The sequence below is a fragment of the Rhineura floridana genome, chromosome 2 (assembly GCF_030035675.1).
Source record: "Rhineura floridana isolate rRhiFlo1 chromosome 2, rRhiFlo1.hap2, whole genome shotgun sequence".
NCBI classification, from domain to species: domain Eukaryota; kingdom Metazoa; phylum Chordata; class Lepidosauria; order Squamata; family Rhineuridae; genus Rhineura; species Rhineura floridana.
Window position 1 is genome coordinate 229,211,765 of NC_084481.1, and position 23,783 is coordinate 229,235,547.

At 43.9% G+C, this 23,783-nt stretch overlaps 1 protein-coding gene across 6 annotated transcripts in view; it reads left to right on the forward strand.

The window, feature by feature from the left end:
• The window catches only part of KTN1 (kinectin 1), a 146,339-nt gene extending 123,065 nt beyond the window's left edge, over positions 1-23,274 (forward strand). For 3 of the 6 annotated variants that reach the window (XM_061612465.1, XM_061612464.1, XM_061612466.1), the window contains 12 exons: positions 3,901-3,987; positions 8,151-8,240; positions 10,253-10,333; positions 11,448-11,537; positions 11,633-11,725; positions 13,156-13,227; positions 14,644-14,727; positions 14,923-15,006; positions 16,924-17,007; positions 18,480-18,572; positions 21,432-21,555; positions 22,736-23,274. In XM_061612465.1, coding sequence (XP_061468449.1) covers positions 3,901-3,987; positions 8,151-8,240; positions 10,253-10,333; positions 11,448-11,537; positions 11,633-11,725; positions 13,156-13,227; positions 14,644-14,727; positions 14,923-15,006; positions 16,924-17,007; positions 18,480-18,572; positions 21,432-21,555; positions 22,736-22,740 — 987 coding nt within the window. In that variant the 3' untranslated portion in view covers positions 22,741-23,274. The remainder of the gene's footprint in view (positions 1-3,900; positions 3,988-8,150; positions 8,241-10,252; positions 10,334-11,447; positions 11,538-11,632; positions 11,726-13,155; positions 13,228-14,643; positions 14,728-14,922; positions 15,007-16,923; positions 17,008-18,479; positions 18,573-21,431; positions 21,556-22,735) is intronic. The other 3 variants (XM_061612467.1, XM_061612469.1, XM_061612470.1) reach the window with 3 other exon arrangements.
• The last annotated feature ends 509 nt before the right edge of the window (positions 23,275-23,783 follow it).

Below are 23,783 nucleotides of genomic sequence, written 5' to 3' on the forward strand. Positions count from 1 at the left end.
GCTCTTCAACACTTTGCCACGAGGGGGCGCCTAGGGGTGGTACTTGTGTGCACTGACAATGTCACAGCCAAAGCCTGCATGAACAGGCAGGGAGGCACAAGATCACAGCTTCTTCAGAAGGAAGGTACCTGTTGATAGGTTGGGTGGAACTACATCTAGACTTCTGGTTGCGGAGGCTGCATACTTCAGGTGCCATATGTCCTTTCCTGAGGAGGCTATTTGTATAGGTTTCTTCCTTCTTTCTGCTATGTCATATGTTATCAGGTTGCATGCACTATTCTGTTTGATGTTTTTTATTTTTATGTGTTTTGGCTTGTTGTGGGAACTGGTTTAAGGGGAAGCTAGAAGACTCAAGAGAAATCAAACAGTGCTATTTTGCCTTTGACCACAAGGTGGAGCTCAAGTCCCACCTGAGATCATCTTTACATGCACATAGAAGATTGTTTTATGGTAAGACCAAAGATCTCCTATCCACCTGTTGTGCCTCTTCATTTCATCTGTTCCGGAGATCTTTTGGCTTGCCTTGCCTTTTAAATTAAGTCAGGGGCACCTGACCTTTGGCTGTGCTGGCTGGGGGATGATGGGGTTTGGGACTCCATCATCATCTGGAGAGCCTGAGGCTCCCCATCGTTATCTTAAATCCTTGTTCTGTCACTTAAACTAAGGCTGAAATATCCAGGGCAATCCAATACCCTTTTCTAAGTGGGGACTGTGTGTGGTGCTCTTCTGTGTCTGTCTGTCTCCTTTGTAGAATGTCCCCTTTCAGCCATTTTGGTCTCCTTTTGAGAGGAAGGGCGGGATATAAATTTAATAATAAATAAAAATAAAATAAATTTATGAAGGATTTCTGCCTTGAGAAGTGGAGTATAAATACCTAAATAAAAAATTTAAAATAAACTTTATGGGGCCTGCCTCTTCCTTAAAGTGGATGGTGTCACTGTTCAGCAGCTCACTGTAACAGACGGGTGTTCTTGATGTGCATTTACAGACTGTGGCCTTGCTGGGGATGGGTGGAGGCAGAATGGATGCACAGAATCACCCCCTGCCTCCCCCAATTCAGGCTGGACTTTAGCACTGGGCTATTCAGTTGGTAGAACTTCTTAGGGAACTTTCTAGTGAATGCCAGTTTAGCTTAAAAATGAACACAGCCCTCATAACAAACTGATGGCTATTCTCTTGAATGTTTTACAGCCCTGCAGTCCACCTGGCCTTTGTTTACAGCAGTGTTGGTTCGTGCTGCTTATTCTGCATGTGTCTGCTCCATCTATTGCTTCCTCTGTTAGAAGCATTTGCAAACAATGAAAAGAATTGAACAATAGTGTTTGCAGATGGCAATTTATGCCTCCCCCCCAAGGCATATTGTTAATTTTCTGTGTTATTTCATACCAAGGAGACTGTGAGTTCCCCTAATTGTGAGGGGTGAGCTTGGATGTGCTCAGTTCAAATCTCGTTAGGAAGCCTTAGGCAAGCCATTCACTTTCGCCTTCTCAGTGTCCCCCCACCCCCACCGCCTGCAGGATAACAATAATGATCTAAGTGTTAATGGTTGAAATAATGCCCTTTGATCAAGTTACAGTGCTACATAAATGCTTGCTATTAACTAGTGAATTAGCATAGTTTCAGAAAAGGAGAATAAATAAAGGGAAATCTCCTAAAATGCTTTGCAGTTACCTAACCTTCCTTTTAGTCTAACTATCCAACAATACAGTAGAATTTCACTATAACGCAGGGGTGGGGAACAGAGGATGTGTCCGCATTATAGGGCTTCCTTGTTATAACAAAAGCTGTGAACAGTATTCTACTCAGGGGACATCATGAAACCTGCGATATATCTGTTCAAAGAAGCTGAATGTTGGAAGATTCAGGACAGACAAAAGGAAGTACTTCTTTACTCAGCGCATAGTTAAACTATGGAATTTGCTCCCACAAGATGCAGTAATGGCCACCAGCTTGGATGGCTTTAAAAGAAGATTAGACAAATTCATGGAGGACAGGGCTATCAATGGCTACTAGCCGTGATGGCTGTGCTGTGCCACCCTAGTCAGAGGCAGCATGCTTCTGAAAACCAGTTGCCGGAAGCCTCAGGAGGGGTGAGTGTTCTTGCACTCGGGTCCTGCTTGCGGGCTTCCCCCAGGCACCTGGTTGGCCACTGTGAGAACAGGATGCTGGACTAGATGGGCCACTGGCCTGATCCAGCAGGCTCTTCCTATGTTCTTATGTTCTTAAGGTTCTACTGTATAAATAATATAAGCATAAAAATAGCCATTACAATATGGACTCTAAAAAAAAGCTATCCCTCCACTTCTCCATGCACATAAACCACAAGGGGTGCCCAGTGCAGGCTAACACAGCCTGTCAACCATACCTCATTATAGCCTGCCAGATGCCTATCAGCTTCATACAGACCCAAGCAAACAGCAACAAAGGAGGCTTATCGAGTCCTTGGTGAGCCATGATATGCTGTATTCAGTCTGGTGGAGCACAAGTTTGGTAGGCCTGACATAATGGGCCCTTCCTACCTCCACAGTTACTAGTGGAAATCTGCCTCCACTGTGGGAGGCGGTATGCCTCTCAGTACCAGTTGCTGGAAATCACAAGCGCTGGGAGCAATGTTGTGCTCGGGTCCTACTTGCAGGCTTCTGATAAGCACCTGCTTGGCCACTGTGAGAACAGGATGCTGGACCAGATGGGACATTGAGCTCTTCTTACGGGAAGCCAAAAAGTAGCAGAAAATGTCATTGTTCTGGATTCAGCGACAGATGGGTGACATGCAACAAGTTACAGGGAACCTGTGGAGAAAAGAGATGCCCTCCCCACACACATACACAAATGTCTGTTTTGGAAATCAACATGGGGGAAGTAAAGCCCTTTTAGTACAATGATAGAATAGTAGAGTTGGAAGGGGCCTATAAGGCCATCAAGTCCAACCCGCTGCTCGATGTAGGAATCCAAATCAAAGCATTCCTGACAGATGGCTGTCCAGCTGCCTCCAGTGTTCAGAGGACACTGAGTAAAATATAGAAATGATTCAGATTTGACTTGTTCTTTCTGTTAATATACTGCTGTGTTTTGTTCTCTGTAATATATTACATTGTTGAGGAGAACAGAAAGCGTGGGCCCTAGTCTGCTTCCTGGTCCAGCCAGTGCAGCACTAATTGGAGCAGAGCTTGCACCTTCTCTTGGAAACCACCTGTAATTTAGTAGGAAGGCAAAAGCGTGATGCTGCCTTCATGCTGAGCGAGGTCATTGGTCTTACTGGACCAGCACTCTTTATCTTGACTAGCTGAGTTTTCCGGGGTCTCAGGCAAAGAGGGTCTTACTTTTTAAGGTCCTTTTGTAATGGGAGCTACTAGGGATTCAACCTGGGACCTTCTGTATGTAAAGGATCTGCTCTGTCTCTGAGCTATGGACCCTTCCTAGGCTGGTGGCCCTAACTGCTGCAGATGGCACTGAATTACACTCTGGTGTGTTGACACTTCTCTTCTGTTTTGGGTGATTTCTGGGTTCATATTACCTAAAGCTTGGGGTGCGTGTGTGTGAGTGCGCACCTTGCTCACTTTTGAATACTCCTCCTTTTCCTTCCTTGCAAATGCAGTCACCAAGTGTGGGGTTCCTGATAGTGATGGTGCAGTAGCCACAGAACCAGGAAAAGATTAGTAGGGTGTGTGGAGGTCAAAAATTAGCCATTTTTTGCTTATGAGATTTTTCCATACAAAGTTTTTCTCTCTGTTAACATCACACTTGTTTTTTTTGCTAGTGTGCCTCATCTTAATCGAGTACCAAACCATTTTGCAGTAGCCTGCACTTAAATGCGAGCATTCGGTCTCTTTCTCTGAAGTGAAAGCAGAAACCGTTTGATTTTTGGCTGAACTGAAACCATTCTTTCTAAAAACCGATTAGGACCTTCGGAAGAAAAACTGGAAAGCAATGGAAGCATTGGCCTCAACTGAAAAATTGCTGCAGGAGAAAGTGAACAAGACTGCCAAGGTTGTAACATTAACTGCTAGAAACAATGCATTAAACTAGAAGTGATTCTGCAGCCGCCTTCTAGAATCAAATGGAAGCATTTAGCTTTTACTGCAGTTTTAAATACACTTTTCTTGAATGCCCTCTCTCTTTCTTTCTCTCTCACGTATATTGTACTTTCCACTTCTGCTTGTGCCTGTCATCTTAAACCTTCTCTTCGTTTCTCCCCGCCCCCCTTTGATTTGTGAGCATGCTGATTACTTTGTTTTGCTTGGAACAGTTGCTAGAGCTGAGGGCTGTGTTCTCCCTCCCTCTCTGCAGAGTTGGGATTGTAACTGCTGGCCTCTTGTCGACCACCCAAACCTTCCTCCACTTTGTGCCCAAGGAAACTCGTCTGTCATATAAGACAGCCTTTCCCAACCGGCGTGCCTCCAGATGTTGTTGGACCACAATCCCCATCTTTCCTGACCATTGGCAATGCCGGCTGAGGCTGATGGTGGTTGTGGTCCAACAACATCTGGAGGCACGCCGGTTGGGAAAGGCTGATATAAGGACTATCATTAGTTTTATTAAAGAGAGTGTGTCCCCCCCGCCCCAATGCCATTAAAATAAGTTTGAAATTAAACACACAGACTATGATCCAACCACATTAAAACAAATTTAATAGCCATTTATTTCAATAGGAGAATAAAGAACATGCTTATTTACACCCTCTCACTTTCTTGCTCTCAACAATGGGTATTTTGGAGTTTTTTTCCCTTGTGGACCAATATGACTGCCCTTTGCTTTTCACTCACAGTGTCTTCTAGTTAACCGTCATTTGCCCACTTTAATTTTTGGATACAAAAGGATGTAGCATAAAGAATGCATAAGAGTTAAATAAAATTCTGAATTGCATAATAGTCTTTTATGTGGACTGTGTGCAGTTTTAATGAGATGTGGCAACTTGAATCTGATAAGATAATTATAAATTTTTTTAAAAAAAGATTTTCTTAAAAGATTTAATATAAATTAACAAAAATATACAACCTGGGGAAAATGATTAGCAGTAACAATGAATAGCCAATGAACGGTGTTTGCCATGATATACATACAGATAATATTGACTCGATGGCATTATTCTGTTTGATTTCGTAGATCTTGTTCATTCATACTAAATGTTATTTTGTGATTTTTATGCTTATGGAGTGCCTTCAAGTCGATCCCAACTTATGGCGACCCTGTGAATAGGGTTTTCATGGTAAGCAGAATTCAGAGGTGGTTTTACCATTGCCTTCCTCTGAGGCTGAGAGGTAGTGACTGGCCCAAGGTCACCCAGTAAGCTTCATGGCTGTGTAGGGATTCGAACCCTGGTCTCCCAGGTCGTAGTCCAGCACTCTAACCACTACACCACACTGGGTCTCGTTTTGTGATTTAGAACTCCAATTTAAATCTTACCAGATTCAGGTTGCCACATCCTAATTTTCAATATGAAACTTCACACATTCTGAAATCCTGCCAAATCCCCAACACCTGTTTTTAGAATATATAAATAAATCAGAGAAATGCAAAAAAAACCCCCTGCATGCTGCAAGTGAAGCAGGCATGGTTTTAAAGCACAGAAAGAACATCTTCTGTCTCCTGCCCCTGTCTTTGTGCTTCCTGCCTCTCGTACACTGCTCCTTTATGTTGATAGACCCCTACGCCCATGTGATATTTTCCAACCAAACTGACAATTCACTTCCCACACAGAAACACTACTATTAAAGCTTTTTTGAAAAAGAATATCCTTAAAAAAACCTAACTGAGCAGATTTAACAAAATCACAATCCGTTTACTGAATCCATTTGTAGAATTGAGAAAGACAGATATATAAAAGCCGTTAAGATGAAGAATAAGCTGCTGTGAGGCATGGGACTGTAGAATGGCCTTCCTGAAAGAGTTTCAAGAAAATATTTGATGGGTGTTTCGTTGCAGTGCTTGAAATGTTTTTAGGGGCCACGGGTTTGAACTAGCTGCCTACTCAGTTGGATTCCTTCAGGCTTTTGACTCAGCAACTTTTGTACAGGGCCCCAGCTTCCCAAAACCAAAATGAGATAAAATAAAATTGCAATGGATCTATGAGAAAGTTACAAAGTTTGGTAAATCTGTGAGGGAAATGAAGTTTATTGCTTTATAGAACTTGCATATATAAGCTCTAGCCCAGCCTCAAAGATTGAAACCTACCAAAAAAAATTTTTTTTTTAATTGCCCATGGACTATACATCCACAGAGGGTTAAATTCTTACTGCTGAAACTAGGAGGCCTTAGAGCAAGGCGGAAGGGAGTGAAACTCTGCCACCTTGCTGTCCATTCTGTTGTGTCACATCAGAGTCTGCAGTCCTGGGACAGGGATGGATCTGACATTGGCTTGTTACTTACCACCTGATTATCGGTGGCCTTGAGCATTCATTTTTGCTAGATTGATAATGGTGAGGACAAAAACACTGCCCAGCTCTATCAGTTGGTTTCTCTTTTGCTCCATAAACTAGGAAAAGAAATAGTGTGTGTGTGGGGGGGGGGGTTGCTTCTTCAGGAATGTGTGATAGCTTTTTTGAAAAGATGGCAAGTGTGTCAGGGAAGTCTTATGGTCATTCCATATGCAGAGCTTGGAAAAGTTACTTTTTTGAACTACAACTTCCATCAGCCCCAGCCAGCATGGCCACTGGATTGGGCTGAAGGGAGTTGTAGTTCAAAAAAGTTAACTTTTCCAAGCTCTGCCCATATGTTGTCCTACTGCAACTCCCGTCAGCCCCAGTTGGCATGGATAATGGGAGCTGAGCAACATCTGCAGGGCCACAGGTTCTGCTCCCCTGGCTTCTCCCAAGCTTCCCTCGTTGCGAGAGACATCTCTGGTTTGCCCAAAGTTCTTCCTGCTCTGTGTCTTGGAAAAAGTTTTAACGTGAGCAGGTAGGCTTCACCAGATCAGTAAAGGGGAACTGAGAGCACTTCCAGGTGATGTCATGCTGCATTTATGATTGGGTACTTCACTACATTATACACCTAGGCATGCAGAAAGTGCCCCGGGGTACGTTTGCAGTGGTGCCCTTCAGCCAGGTGGATGAATATGCTAGGATCAGGTATAAGCTTCAAGAAACCTGGACAATCCCCTAAATAAACATGTCCTGAGGCAGACTCCCAATACAGCAAATGTTGGAGGGTCTAATGCAGGTGTGGGGAACTTTTTGGCCATCTAGATGATGCTGAACTACAACTCCCATCAGCCCCAGCAGTCATGTCCAATGAGTGATACCTGGATAGGTTCTCACAATGTGAGTTTTCCTGGTGGCAGTTTTAGTTACTGTACAATGCTGAATTAAGTTTCCATCATCTATGAACAGAAGGAGATAAAATGATGTGGGTGCAGGGAAAGCACACCCACAAGAAATCTCACTTTGATGCCAGCTTCAGTACAGAAGAGTAATGGCTAAATAAATGCATTTGATCCTGTCATTGTTTGGGTCTTTCAAAATTTCGAGTCCATGTTTTCATGGCCTACTTCAAATGTAAATTAGGAACAGAGCCAGATCCTCAGACTATATTACTTTGAGGGTATATTCACCGCAGGGAAGTCTAGTGTATTTAAAAGTCAAAGCAGCAAAGCAGCAGCAATATCAAAAAGCAGACAAAAGGAAAGAAAAACGTGTTGACCCCCATAAAATTGCCAGCAGAAGAAATGATTTAATGGAAGCTCCTTTATTTTGCCACAGAAGAACTGATAGTTATCACCCCTTGATGAGGATTTTATCAAAACATGTTGAGCAATGTAAAGCATTTCTTCTTGCCTTCTATATTTGCCATAATCTCCTCTTGCTTTTAAAAAGTGATGAGCAACAAATATGTTACCTGGGCTCTCAAAGTGTGGGGTTGGCTTAGTTGTCACTTCGTATCTGCCTAAACATCGTATCTTCCTAAACATCTTGAGTAAGATAAAGAAGTGAACAAAGTTAGTGGAGACTCCTCCTGAAAACTCATTAAAAGTACAAAATGACACAGAGACCAAGGAGTGAAGCAAGGGCAACAGGAGAAACTGTTTGTGGCCCCTCAGAACCAGTAGTGTTTCAATTAGGGAAGGAATGTTTAGGCCATGAACAAGAGACTGATCTTGCCATCTGGTGAAAATCTTGCGTTTACTTGGCCTTGTTTCTTTCACTTTGTCAACCCAGGAGAGGGAGCAGTATGTGGAGGCTGTTGAAGCAGAGATGAGAAGCGTATTGCAGAAGCTGTTCCCTTTAGTGTCTCTTCCTTCCACCTTGGTAAGATGTGCCACAGTGCTGTGCTTATCTAGCTGCCAGCTGGCTGCATTCAGAGCAAAGCTGCGAAGAGTGAAATAATTGGGTTTGCTGGCTCGTAGCTGCTGGGTTGGGTCTCCAGGGGCTCCTGCTAATTGATCTATTTTGCACTATTCACTTTTATGACCTAGCACTATTGAGCACTTAAAGACTGTTTAATTTTATATTAGTGTTTTATGCATAAGACTCAGGGCAAATTGCTAATGCTTCCCATGTCTTCCATACAAACCTAAGAGCTGCCTTGAACCAAATTGGACCGTTGGTCAGTGTAGTTCATCTAGGGCTGTAGCTCAGTGGCAAAGCATCTGCTTTGCACGCAGAAGAGGTCCCAGGTTCAATCCCCAACATATCCAGGCAATGCCGGGAAAAGATTCCTGTCTGAAATCTTGGAGAGCTGCTGCCAGCCAGTGTGGATAATGCTGAGCTAGACGGACCAGTGGTCTGACTCTGTATAAGGCAGCTTTCCCATGTAATCTGGCTGTCAGTCGCTTTCCCAGCAGTTGGACAGAGATTTTCTACTTGAGATCCTTCCAAGTGGAGATGCCACAGACTGAACCTGCGACCTTTTGCATGTCTCTGAACAAAGGGCTTTCTCCTCTCCCAACCTCCCGATTTTATTCTTGCAGAAAACCTGTAATTTTGGCCAGTCACTGTTGTTCCCATTTCACAAGTGATTAGAGAACTTGAGTCTGAAGGTTAATGAGCCAAGTTCACCAATTTTGCCCGTGGGTGAACAAGACATCCCACCTCCTGTTCCCCACACTTTTGATCATTCTAGATTATTTTTAGAAATGCCTGGCTTGGCGCCTTGGATATCTTACTTGATAATCTCTGATCGTAAGCTGCAAAAGAGCATCCTTGGGATGTGAAGGGTGATCTGGCTGCGACACCTGTCACTGCATTGATCGTCAGGGTTGATTCAGCAGAACCTGACTGGCTAGGCGGCTGTCCCCAGGCTCCCCCAATGCTCCATGTGTGTCCGCCCCCCCATGCTAGGTCTTCCTAACAAGCATCCTTGAATCCAGGAGAACAGGCATTAACCTTCGCTTATTTCAGTTTTAAAATTTTGAATGCCCTTTCCTCCAGACACCCATAGCAACGTACAAGGGTGGGGAACCTCAAGCCTGGATGGGGGGCACATGCAGCCCTCCAAGCACCACAGGTCAGTGGTAGAGCATCTCCTTTGCTTGCAAAAGGTTCAAGGCTGAATCCCTGATGTTTCCAGGTAGGGCTGGGAGAGACCTCTGTGTGAAACCCCGAGAGCTGCTGCCAGACAGTGTACAGAGTACTGAACTAGATGGACCAATGGTCCAGGCAGCTTCCAATGTTCCTGTCTGATCCTAGGGACTCCCTTCAACTCTGATAATGCCTCTTGCTTGCCTGGATGGGGGACAGAGAAAGGAGCGTGTGCAGAAAGCAATCTGCTATGCAGACGTAAATTTGTATCCATCAGCCTGGACTCTGTTATCTTCATCAGAAACCCTTCTCATTGTGCCCCTCCTGAGGGAGGTGCAGCGGATGGCCGCACAAGAACGGGCCTTTTCATTGGCATCCCCCGTCTCTGGAATGCTGTCCCCAGGGAAACGTGTCCGGGCTGTTTGTATCAGTCTTTAAGCACCAGGCTAAGGCCTCTTCGTTTACCTAGGCCTTTGGCAATTAAGTTGGCTCCTGTGGTGCTGCACATCCTTCAGTGTGATGGGGGAGGACTTTTCCTTATTGATATGTTGCTGGGCGAGCATTTTATGTGTCTTCAATTGTTTTAATTTTTTTCTGTATTTATATTGTTTTATGTGGTATACTATATCTTGTTGCTTTGAGGCGCCTTCTTTGTATAATGTGACTGGTAAATGTAATAAATAACAATACCAACAGTAATGAATTTTGCATCAACTGTAAAATTCCCAGATGGGAATGTGGCTAGCTGGCTAGTTTTTGCCTTTCTAACCTTACAAAAAAGATGTTCCTTTCTTGCATAGAGCCACAGCGAATGGATGCATGGGTTTGAAAAGGCAGTAAGAGAGCATACAAAAGAGACATCTCAACCAGAGGAAATTAAGGTTGGTGCAAACAGCATATACATATTTGTGTGTGTGTTTTAAGCCAAACTTCCTTCATCTCTGAAAGCTCTGCTCAGGTGGGGTGAAAACAGATTAAGCTTCAATTTCACTTATAATGGGTAACTCCCTGACTTGTTTAACAATAACTTTAGCTCTGACCAACCTTCAGGAATTCTGGGCGTGTGTCTCTGCAGAGAAGTGACCATTTTGCTAGGATAAAGAAACTGGATCCCTCCTGAAGGTCTCCTCAAAATTAAAACCTACTTTACTGTACGAGACGATTGCTATATAAAAGCGTTCCATGGTAAGGGTTTTGCATAGCCCCTGGCTGCAGAATCTGGGGGCATCTTCAGAATCTTGCATTTTTCAATCCTGGCTGCTGACTTCATCGAAGAGATCACAAGAAGCAAAGAGGGCCTCCTGTGCTTATCAGTAAGAATGTGGCTAAAACAAGAGTGAGAAGAACCACAGGGCCATCCTTGCTTTTGCTAGAATAAGCAGCTGCTTAACAGGCAGCCAAGGAGAGAAGGAAAGTCTCCATGTGCAGATTCATCCTGTACTTGAAACTCATTGCTTCTCAAAACGTTTATGTCTTGGTGTTGGAAAATGAAACTCTGAAATACGGCTTCATTTATCCTGATTGGCATCGGATAGGTGGATTATTACTTATTCATGAGTCTTTCCTATCCCTACCCCTTCATCCCTGCTGTGTTGCCCTGCCCCCCAAAAACTCTCTAGAGGGCTGAAAGGCCCTCCTAAACAATGTTGACTGAAGCACAACAAGGGGCTATGGCAGTAAGGGGGGACAGAAAGCTTTTCTCTCATGAATGTCCTTCAGTTAAAGTATTTTGGATTCAAGCCTGATTTAGGGAGGTTCCCCAGACCTCACTCTGCTTTTATCAGGAGGGCCTCCCCATCCGCCAGAGTCTTTAGGGGGTGCAGGTGGCTGTAAGGGGGAAGTGGAGGTGGGAAACGTTCCTTCTATGAATTTCCTGGAGTTAACATGTCTTAAGATCCAGGCCATATATCTCCCACCCCTGCCAATCAGAGCAAACCGGGCGCTTTGTCTTGCCTACCTGCACATAATGTACATGGAACGTTTTTGCCTCGACAGCTCATGGAGCAGAAGTTGAAGGAGGCGGAAGAGTTGCACATAATGTTGCAGCAGGAGTGCGAGAAGTATAAAGTGGTCCTCGCAGAGACGGTAGGAGGGGGGAGCCTTGTAAATTCTGGTTGTGTCCAGTGAATTTCCATCCTCCTCAGTTTTCTTTTGAGGTAACTGAAATTCTGTGTTGCTAGGAGGGAATCTTGCAGAGACTACAGAGGAGTGTGGAAGAGGAGGAGAGCAAATGGAAAATAAAAATTGAAGAATCGCAGAAGGAACTTCAACAGGTATTTGGGGAATATCCAACTCTCAGCCTTGAGTTTTTTCTCTCCACCCTCTAAGGTTTGTGGGCACTGCATTTCCAGCATCAAGGTGCAGTTTCTTGGAGAGCACTATATGCAACTATGCTCAGAGTTTGAAGGTTGCTCCACTGGCTGCTCTGTTTTATAGAAAAAACCCATATAGAAAATGCATAGCCTGTTCCTTAATGTGAAAATCTCTGAAGTGGAGAAGAAATATAAAAATACAATTTTTGTCAGAAAAGAGGCCAATAGACCAAAAAGGTAGATAGTCAGAAAAGAGGCCAATAGACCAAAAAGGTGGGTTAAACAAACACCTGAATAGATGAGTCAGACAATTTATTTAATTAATTAATTAAATTAGGCAGTTGGTTACATAATTTGGGAGCCGCCATCAAGACACACCTTTCTGCAGTGGCCATCGACCTAATGAAGATTTAAGTCAGATTTTTTGAAATAGCTTTAAGATCTCTTTTGAAAGGAACTAGTTCAGAGTTCTGTAACAGAGCACATTCTTTGCATGCAGAAGGTCCCAGGTTCAGTTCTCGGCATTTCCAATTAAGGACCTGATAAAAGAGCCCTGCTGGATCAGACTAAAGGCCCATCTGCTCCAGCATCCTATTCTCCCACAGATTAAAATTCATGGAGGAAAAGGCTCACAGTGTCTACTAGCCATGATGGCTATTTTGTGCCTCTGCATATCAGTTACTGGAAACTGCAGGAGGAGAGGGTGCTCTTGTGCTCAGGTTCTGCTTTCTGGTTTCCCATTAGCGTATCCGGTTGGTCACTGTGAGAATAGGATGCTGGACTCAATGGGCCACTGGCCTGATCCAGCTGCAGGGCTATTCTGATGTTCTTAGATACCAGCAAAAAGCCCACAAGCGAGACATGAGTGGTCTCGCAGTGGCCAACCAGGTGCCTATGGGAACCACCTCTAGCAGGACCTAAGCATCCTGAACACGCTCCCCTGCTACAGTTTCCAGCAGCTGCAGGCATTGAGAGGTATACTGCCTTTGACAGTGGAGGTTTCTGTTTTATGGGCAACTAAAATGCTAGAGCGGCTTTCCTATGAGGAAAAAGCTAAAATTGTTGGGGGTTATATTAATATAAATGAAAGACTGGGAGGTTATATAATTGTTAGCAATTTGCTGGGTGTGAATATAGAAACATCTCCCTCTCTCATAGTACTAGAACTCCATTTTGCTTAACAAAAATTGATTGGAAGTAGATTCAGGCCAGACAAGAGGAAGCTCTACTTCATACAATACTTTTCCTATTAAAATGTTAAGCAGCAGCAACCTAAAACCACTAGGAGGCTAGTAAAAGCAAGAGCCACCAGTTGTCCCTTATCAGCCTTGAAGCGTAAGATGCTCATGTCATCTGAATGATAATTGTGTGTATACTTTGTCTAATTGCAGATGCGCTCATCGGTCGCTCCTTTGGAGCAGGAAGTAGAAAGGTTAAAGGACGAAGTCAAAGGAGTTGATTCTGTATGTTTCATTTTGTCAAATCTCTATGTCAAGTGTTATTTTTAACCCACGTCTACTACAGGGGTGATGGGGAGGGGGTAGAATGGCCCAGTTCAGGCATAATGATTCCAGTTCAATACACAGTGATTTAATCAGACCAGGAATGAGCCCACATGTACCTTGCTTGCCCCATCTCCTCCCTCACCTCAGCACCTGTCTTCGGCAAATATTTCCTAGTTGCTTAAACCACAGCTTCCCATGACATCTGAACTGGGAAACTATTGTTGTACAATTCCTGACAAGCAAGGATATCAAATGAGGATGTGTCTGAACCAGGCCACAATATCAAGTGTCAGGATATCAAATATCAGGATATCAGATAAGGATGTGTCTGAACCAGTCTGTTATAGAACGGGTAGCTGACCTTTTTTAGGTCAAGGGCTGCATTGACCCATGGTCACTCCTCAGGGGAGGGGGGTGCATGCCAACATGTCAAAGTGGGTGTGTGGTCAAAGTGTAAAAGTAGGTGTGGTGAGACCTGCAGTTATCATGGCTGCCTTCCAAAATACGACCATCAGCTCTTCTACGCTATTTAAATTCATTTTTTTAATCATTCATGTGTTGTTAGCATGGTATAATGCAGAAGCCAGTGTGGTGCAGTGGTTAGAGTGTCAGACTGGGACCTGGGAGACCAGAGTTCAAATCCCCACTCAGCCATGAAGCTCAGTAAGTGACCTTGGGCCAGCCGCTGTCTCTCCCTCTACCCTGCCTCACAGAATCGTGAGCGTAAAAGCAGGCAAGCAGAGAAAGAAAGAAGCGTATGCACAGCCTTGAACACCATGGAGGAAAAGTGGGATATGCAATAATTGTGCAATAATTAATTAAATGATTGATAAATCTTGAGAGGGGGCACAAAAACATTTTGGTATCACAGCAGGTGGACCTATAGGAACTGTGAATAAGTGTTTTTTTAATATAATTTTAAAAAGAAATTGGGGGGGGGCACACAAATATTTTAGCATCACAGCCAGGGATCCACAGGAGCGCTCAATAATTTGACAGTGGGAGGGGCACAAAAAACTAAGGAGCTGGATATAGGCCATGAACTACCCCCTCCCCCACTGTAGCTTAAATAGCAACCATTTTGATCAGAACCTGTAAACATGGCCAGTATGATATGAACACTCTACTGTTGTCATTGCTGGGTTTTTTTTTTCAGTTTATACCCACCAAGCTGCCAAGAACATTATTTAAAGATAGATCAGAGGCTGATAGATCAAGTTCTCCGAGCATTTCAAGAATCAACAAAGTTGGCGAATGATTGGTTTATGTTTAGTAGTAGAAGACTGACTTTCAGCTTGAAGGAAACAAATTGAAATATGTGAAAGCAAAGTTGATACACATGTATAACTTTGTGGCTTCTTTACTTTTACACAGCTTAAAAAGGAACTAGAACAACTGGAACATGAATTGGAGAAGGCAGAAATAGAGCGATCAACGTATGTCTCAGAAGTCCGAGAGGTAAACTGTCTGTCTGAATAATGCATCTTTTTTTGCTCTTTCTCTCAAATGCACATGTGAATCTGGATGGCCCAGGGATGCACTGCTTGCAACCCAAAGAGGCATGTGCTTGTGATTTCTAACAAATGAGCAGAAACGGGGAAAGGGGGTGACAAAAGGAGATGCATCCTAAAGCCTCTGAAAACTTCATTTCAGCTCAAAGATCTGTTGACAGAATTGCAGAAAAAACTTGATGACTCATATTCTGAAGCAGTAAGACAGAATGAAGAGTTAAATTTGGTAAGAGGCCTCTCCTCCACTGAATACATCTTATTCCAAAGTGGGGAAACCTTTCCAAATCCTGTCTGTCTGCTAACCACTTCAGCTCAGCTTTTGTCTGCTGCAACTACTTTTTTAGCGTTTCTCTGCCTCTTCATAACAACATTAGAGCTTAAGCGTCTATATTTCCTCCCCCTCCCCACCCATCCCACCCGCCTTGCCTAAAGCCCTAATGTTTTCATGGTTTGCAAGTTTAGCAAACTCCTTTCACAGAATACAGGAGAAAATGGGCTTGGCTACAAGTAGAAATGCTGATTTGTCTAAAGTGGGTGTTAAGTGGAGTTGTGAGACTCGGAGCAAATGGGAGGTTCTGTTTTAGGCTGTACATTTCCAGTTGCTGGAAGGTAAAAGCTTACTTTTTTTTGTTTACATACAAAGATATTAGAATAGGCAAGGGGCACAGAACACAGCATAATACAGCTTATTGACTTGCAGAGGGGTAGCCCTTCCATCCCCCCCCCGAACTGATTGAGGCTCAAGGTGCATTCTCAGAGGAAGGACAGAGAACAACTGGATGCTCCATATCAGTTATGGATTCCAAAATCACAGACCTGCTGGTCATGTGAGCCACTGCTGCTTGGACATTGAAGAGTGACCAGACCAGCTCTTGTCTAGCTGAATAGCCTGGCATCATGGCTGGGAGCAGCTGGGAATGGTTTCCACATAGCTGTGCCATCCTAGTTCCCCAAGTTTTGGAACTCCCTCCCCACCGAGGTGTGCCTGGCACCTTCACTATGCAGTTTTTGGCAAGTGCTGAAGACGCACCTCTTTTACCCTGGCCTTTGGCACTTGAGAGGTATATTTTTAGGACCCACCCTACTTATGTGGTTGTAATTTGTTTTAAGATTTTTTTTCTATTTTAAATTGCTGTAACCTGCGCTAGGACTTTAGAGTAAAGGGTGGGTAATAAATGATGATAATGATAAGAGGAGGAGGATCATCATCTGTGTGTATTGGGAATTAATATAACCTGCAAGCTGAGCTGTCTGACTAGATTGTCGTGAGTCTTCCAGAACCAAGAAATGAGGTTTGAGCAGCCTGAGATTAAGTTTTAAGATCATTTTGAATAGGGAAGTTTCATTACAAAAGTTGACTCCCCTACCCCACCCCATCCCTGGTCTTGTCATTCTCAGGTGGGAATGGTTTCAGCTTTATGTATCTCCACATGCAGAAATCTGTATTTAGTCACATTTTTTAAAAACTCTGATAATGACCAAGTACTTAATTTGTGGGTGGTGGTGGTACTTATTATAGAGCCACAGATTTGGGGAGAACAAGAGTTTTGGATCCATGCGAGTAAAATGATGAAGATACCAGAAGTTCTGGCTAGCTTATTTTAGTCATTTAAAGGGATGTCCTGCCCATTCCCTGGCAGAAGCTGCTGGAGAGGCTGAACATCAATGGCTATAGTCAGCTTGTTTTTTTCCAGAGGCCTTAAAGTATTCATCCCTAACATGGTGCCCTCCAGATGTTTTGGACCACAGTCAGTACCAGCCAGCACAGCAGTCCAGACTATCCAGAGGGCACCAGGTTGGGCACAGCTGCCTTAAACCAAACCCTATGTTCAGTGGATAGATACTTGTGAAATGTTTTGTGGAAGTGCTCTGGTAATGCTAGTGAGGCTTTAATTAAGGGATCTGCTTAGGGCTTCCTCACTGGTTCTAACCACTATAGTTATCTGTAGTTTCTGTAGTTGTCTTTTTTCCCCCATCTGTTCTACAGGTGGCATCACTTTATCACCTGACTGCCCTTGTAGTACACTTTTGTTGACTAATCTCCACTGCGCATGTGTGAACTCGTAGTCCCCTCCTATTCCTCCCAAGTGCCGCTACAGCGCAGGAATGATGTGCTCAACTGGCTTTGTCTTGTCTCTTACAGCTGAAAACCCAGTTGAATGACACATTATCCAAGCTCAACATTGATCAGACTGAGAGGCAGAAACTAGCTGCTGACTTGCCTAAGGTAAAGAATCAGAAACTCAGTCCTGACAAGGTGGAGGCACTGCTGGTTGGCAATTTGTCTGCCTGGGGAGGTAGTGTTCAGCATGTTCTGGATGGTGTAGCAGGCCATCTAAAGCCTGTGGCTTGGGGGTGCTCAAAGATACAGCTTTGTTGCGCTGTCCGTGGCACAGTTCGGTTTTCACTAGCTTGGAGTGTTGCACCAGCTATGACTCCCTCTGGACAGAGAAATCCTGGTTACAGTTATCTATCCTTTGGGTAATCTCCAGGCTAGGCTACTGCAATACACTGTATGTGGGGCTTTCTTTCTAAGGGTATTTGCAAATGTCATTTTAAAATGCTGCTTCTAGGTTATGAGCAGGGGGCTGGCTGTTGGGAACATACCTCACCAGTTCTCCAACAGCATCTCTGGCTGCTGGTCTGTTTCTCCAAGGACAATTCAAAGTGCTGGTGTTTATTTTTAAAGACACATTTAGCTTGGGACCTGGGATCTGAAAGTTCACTTTCTCCCATGTCAAACCTGTCTGTGCATTTCAGATGGTCTCCAATTTTTCTCCCAACCCCCATTTTAGAAATTAGTCAAGAGGTGACTGTAGAAAAAGCCTTTCAGTTGTGGAGTCTTCCCCCCCCCCAAAAAAAATACCCACCCAGGGAGGCTTACCTGGTACCACCCTGTCTTTCCAGCACCAGACAAAGGCCTTTTTAATCTGTGCTTATTTTCATGGGTTTATCTGACTCTTATAATTTTTTGCTGGCTGTTTTAGATGCCCTGGGAGTATTCGGGCTGAAGGGTGAAAGCATTACATAAAACTAATGTCCTCCAAATGCCTAAATGAAACCTTGGCTCACCCTAATAAATCCCTGTATTTGTCTGGAACAGCAGCTCGTAAGATTGGTCTCACTTACAGGGCTCACCCAGGAATGCTGAAGAGGGAGCTGTAGCCAGTCGTACGTTCTAAAAAGTCATCAGCATTCTGCTTTTGTCTCCTGACCTGGAAATTCTCTCGTTGCCACTCCTAATAGCCCACTAACGATGCCCGAGGCTTTAATATTTCAACAAGCTTTCTAAATGGAGATTTTCATCCCAATTGGTATCTGTATTGGATTTAACTGATTTTATGTATGTGCTGTTGTTTTAAACTATTATGTGTAACTGGAGATACAAAATTGTTTATTAGTTTTTTTTAAAAATCATTAGATTTATATCCCACCCTTCTTTCCAGTAGGAGCCCAGGGTGGCAAACAAAAGCACTAGAAACACTCTAAAGCATCATAGAAACAGACGTTAAAACATATTAAAACAAAACAACTTTAAAAACATTTTTAAAAGCTTTAAAAACATTTTTAAAAGCTTTAAAAACATTGAAAAGCAGTTCCAACACAGACACAGATTGTTTTAACTGTTTTTATATCTGTAACTTTTATATATGTTGTTATATTATAAATCATTTCTGAATCTGCTGCTTCTCTCTTAAGGCCCAGGAATCACTGGGGACTTTAGAAAAGGAAATAGGAAAAGCTGTGGGGGACACCAATGTGATCGAAAACAGTGATGTCTGCTCACAGACGGTGAGTGTTTCCTTGGGCATGTAAACAAAATGTGGTATGATGTGAGGGTGTTAGCAGAATCGTTTAGCAGCATTGAAGCTGCAGCAGAGTTCATTCGGGGGGGGAGTGTTTGTGGCCAAATGGCTACGTTTGGCTACCTACTAGAATGCACTGGATTTGAGTCTCACTCTACAACAGTTGTGCATGCATTGTGCTTTTACAGAGAGTCTGGAAGATGTAATATTCATTAAGCAGATAAACCAAGGGCTCAGGAGATTAGCACAGGCTCAAAGTGCTACTTCACACTCATCGCTGCCTAGACTTGAACCCCAGTTTCCCTGATCAAGTCCCAGAGTGCTTCCTCATTTTGAACTGCAGTACATAACGGGCTCCTATTGCAGATGCTCCACTGGCAGAAGAGTAGCACAGGGGCTGCATCTAGGCCTTGCAGTAGCTCATGCCTTTTCCTCCCATTTGGCATCACTTTATAGTAGGCTTTGCTATTAAAAATAATCTTGTGAAGCTCTTATCAGAAGTTCCTACAGGCATTAATGAACGACTCTCAACTCTCCGGTTAAAACTCGCCAAAAACCAGCAGGCAACTATTTTAAGTGCTTAAGCACCACCATTAGATGCTGATGAAGACCGCAAGCAAAATTCTGCAAATTACTTGGGAAGACAGACGGACTAATGTTAGCGTTTTAGAAGAAGCAAAGACTACCAGTGTTGAAACAATGATCCTTCATCATCAACTTCGCTGGACCTGCCATGTTGTTCGAATGCCTGATCACCATCTTCCAAAGCAGCTACTTTACTCCCAACTTAAGGATGGAAAATGGAACATTGGTGGACAGCAAAAGAGGTGTAAAGATGTTCTCAAAGGTAATCTAAAAAAATGTAACATAAGCATCGAGAACTGGAAAGCTTTGGTCCATGAGCGTCCCAGTTGGAGGTTGGCTATTATCAAAGGTGCTGTGGACTTTGAAGAAGCATGAGTACAGGGCGAAAATGGAAGGCACATCAAGCAAATCCTCATCTTCCATCTGGAAACCTATGTCTTCACTGGGGAGGCTGTGTGGATCCTGAATTGGCCTGCACAAATCACTTACGGACCCACCGTTAAAGACCTTATCTGGGAAGACAATATTACTCGGCCACGAGTGATCGTCAGTGAAAAAAAGAATGATGCCTGTTTAGGCCCAGGCTGTACACATCCTTAGGGAGGTCCCTTTTGGAGATCTGCAGGTGGCATGCAGCACTGTTTGTTTGTGTCTGGGGTTTATGCCACAGGGTGAATGGAACTGTCTCTTGGCCATGTGCTGCCCTGTCCTACCAGCAGGTGGCTGTGTGGTACTGCACTGGCAGCCCAGCTTCCCTCCCCGTTGCAATTATATCAAGATGGATCCCAGTACAGAGAACCTGGAGGCCTTTTGCTCTGCTTCTAGAGTCTGTACACACATTATGACCTGCAGGAGGAGGGGGTTGTTATATAAGTGAATGATCCTCCATTAAAAATGAATCCCCATACGTAGAATACGTTGATTGATGGATGGATTGAGATGGAAGAGACGGATTGATTCCATCAAGGAAGCCACAGACCTGAACTTACAAGATCTGAACGGGGTGGTTCACGACAGATGCTCTTGGAGGTCGCTGATTCATAGGGTCGCCGTGAGTCACAATCGACTTGAAGGCACATAACAACAACAACAACACGTAGAAAAGTAGCATGTCATTAAAAAACAGCATGTTGGAGAAAAGCGTTCTAGCCTGTTCTTCTCCCCTGACATGCTAGTCTTCAGGTGGAAGGATTGAAATTTCCTGTGATATAAGGGGTTGGGGTTGTAGATTAGAGCTTCCTTGCCCCCTTGTGTCTTGGCGTACGCTCAGGGAACAGAAGAGAGAACATCAGGAGAGCCCTGCAGCTGGATCAGGCCAAAGCAGCCTCTCTAGACCAGCATCCTGTTCTCACTGTGGCCAACCAGGCCCCAATGGGAAGCTGGGAAGAAGGACCTCAGTGCAACAGCAACTGCTATTCTGAGGCACGCTGCCTCCGACCATGGAGGCAGAGCACAGCCGTCATGGCTAGTAGCCATTGGTAGCCTTATCCTCCATGAATTTGCCTAAACCATTTCTAAAGCCATCCAAGTTGGTGACCATCACCATCTCCCCTGGGAATGAGTTCCATAGCTTAACAATGCGCTGTGTGAAGAAGTACTTTATTTTGTCTGTCCTGAATCTTCCAGTATTCAGCTTCTAGTGTTATGAAAGAGGGAGAAAAACTTTTCTCAATCCACTTTCTCCATACCATGCATAATGTTATACACTAGGGCCCCTCTTTACAGCGATTCGCTAATGCGGCAGTCTCAATTAGATGCAATTAGACTTAAGCCCCACTCATACGGCGCTTGTTCCACTTTTACGGCGGTTTTCGGGCATCGTGTGCCATTCTATTCAATGAGTTCTGCTTTTCAGTGCTTTTCAGCAGGGGTCCGGAATGTGACCCGCCATATGAGTGGGGCCCTACTGTACACTTCTGTTATGTCACCTCTTTCCTTTTCTCTAAGCTAAAGAGCCCAAATGCTGTAATGTTTCCTCACAGGGGAGTTGCTCCTTCCCCATCATCACTCTGGTCGCCTTTTCCCGAACCTTTTCCAATGCTACCCGCCACTTTTCATTCTGGTTAATAGGAGGAGTTGAGCCATTTTGTAGCACGTTGGCTTGCATGTGCAGGCTAGGGCTGAGATGCATATGTGGGCACCCTTAGATACAGAAGCCCCTCCTGCCTCTGGTCCATTGCCTAAAGTTCAATGTTAATCTCCCCCACCCCACCCGCAAGCTGTTAATTAACGCCTTCCTTTCCCCTCCTCTCTGTTTCAGGCAGGGCCCGATAACAGCCTCAACATAGCCGTGAGTCTGAGCCAAGATGTTGCCCATCTGAAGAAGCTGCTTGCGTCAGTCAGCCAAATGCTTGCAAAAGGAAAAGAACACTACCAGCTACTAGGTAGGAGAGTCACCCTCTATATTCCCTGGGGTGGACTTACTCCAGAGGGTACAGAGAGAAACTTAAGGAGATCAAGACGGTTAAGATTTTCCAGTGGCAGCAGAATGAAGCAGGAGGGTGGTCTACCATTTCAGGGCTGCAGTAGGGGGATACCATTGTTAAATGTTTCCCTGTGTGAAATAACACATCAGGAAAGGAGGTTTACAGCCCATTCCTATCTGGGTTTTTTTTTAACTTGCTAGGAAAGATTTTTTTTTAACATATGAGAATGTCTCCCTCCCCTTAGGTCTGAAGTGATATAGTCCTCCTTACCACCTCAAAATTGTACTATGTTGTTCTTTTTACATGTGCAGACTAGGCCGAAGCATCTCCATATTCTGAGTTGTTCTCATAGACCCAGAATCAGTTCTGAGGAAGGGACACCCGCTGTGATCTTGCAAATGCAAACTTTGGCATTTCAGTTCACCACAGTCTGGAGTTTTTCAGCTTTGTGTGTGTCGATGCCAAATCATCATGATATGCAGTTCAGGCCACTCTGGAGAAGCTAATTTTGAAAGTCAGCTTTTGATCTTGAATGTGTGTGAATATTCAGCGGGGTTTGAATGTGTTTTTTTCCTTCCAATAGTAGTTCTTGGACTTACAAAAGCTATCCCACTTGGAAATATTAACATCTGTTCCAGTTTTTCCTTTAAAAAAAAAACAACTTGATTCCTATAAAAAAGCATCAAAGATTTCTTACCTGCCCTTTGCCATAAAATCCCAGGCTGGGTTGCTCTCTGGAGCAGATAGATGGGAGAAGGGCAGAAAATCCCATTGCACTGGAGGGAATCCTGGCTTGTGCCAGCGCAATGATGCACTTAATTCCTCAACTGTCAAAGGCCAGGGTAAAGAGGTGCGCCTTCAGCATATGGCTACAGCAATACAGTGAAGATGCTAAACACACCTCTGTTGGAAAGGGATTCCAGAATTTAGGGGCTGCCACAGAGAAAGCCCTCTCCCAGGCCACCATTATTCCTCTTTATTTCTCTTCACTTTTTCTTCTCTCTGGATTAATTATGTGCAACTACTACGTTACCTTAAAGTTTATGACTGCTTTTTCTGTATTCATAAATATTTTGTAATATTTATTTTTCTCAGATACCCCAGGCTTAACTTTGCTTTGCTTTGTTTTCTTTTGCAGAATGAAATCATGGGGAGATCGTTAATTTTGGGGATAGCAGAAGGCACTGTATTTTATATTTTGCCAAATTAAAGCCTTATTTATGTGTTCACCCTTTCTACTTCGTCAAACACTGAACAGAGTTTTGTCTTTTCTACTCCTTGTTAGACTACTGATTTAAACAAGATGATAAAGAAGAAGACTCTGCAGACACCTTCAGAGTTTAGTTTTATAATAAATAAATAAACAAATAAACAGTTTGGATAATTAGAGCTTTACATTCCTGGAGCTACAGTAAATGTGTAACCTTTTATCTTTACTACACTCAGTAAAACTTGTTCAGACACACCCACCTGATGTAGTAATGACAGCAGGAAACGACGTTTTAATACTGACAGTCTACACTGTTTTACTTAGCTACATTTTTGGGGAGTAGCAGCCTCTGACTTTCCCCCTTCAATTAAACACTCCTTCCCGCTCCCTCCCCCTCTTTTTTTGGTTGCTAATGTAATCAGTTTTTGTAATGGTGTTGGCGAATAAAGGGATGCTTATTACTCAGACTGTACTGTTGTGTGTTTGATTTGCGGTTTCCTAGACGAAGGTAGTGTCTGCCAAGTCACGCTGTGAATGAACTTGTAATAAAACTTGGTCAAGTTGATGGCATGAGAATGTCAGCAGGAGCCCTGCTGGATCAGCTGAGAGGCCTATTTAGTCCTGCATCCTTGTCCCCACAGAGGCCAGCCTGATGCCTCCGGTATGGGGGAGAACTGGCACTTGAGTGAAAAATCAGAACTTGTATTCCCCAGCAACTGGTATTCAGAGGCATTCTGGTAGTATGCAGCCATCGCAACCAGTAGCCATTTGTAGCCTTATCCTCCATAAATCTGGCCCCATCCACAGTATATTTAAAGCAGTATCATCCCACTTTCATGGCCTCCCCCAAAGAATTCTGGGAACTATGGTTGCTTAAGGGTGCTGAGAGTTGCTAGGGGAACCTTGTTCCCCTCACAGAGTTAAAAATTCCCAGAGTGGCTTAACAATCAATCCCTCTTCCCAGAGAACTCTTCAA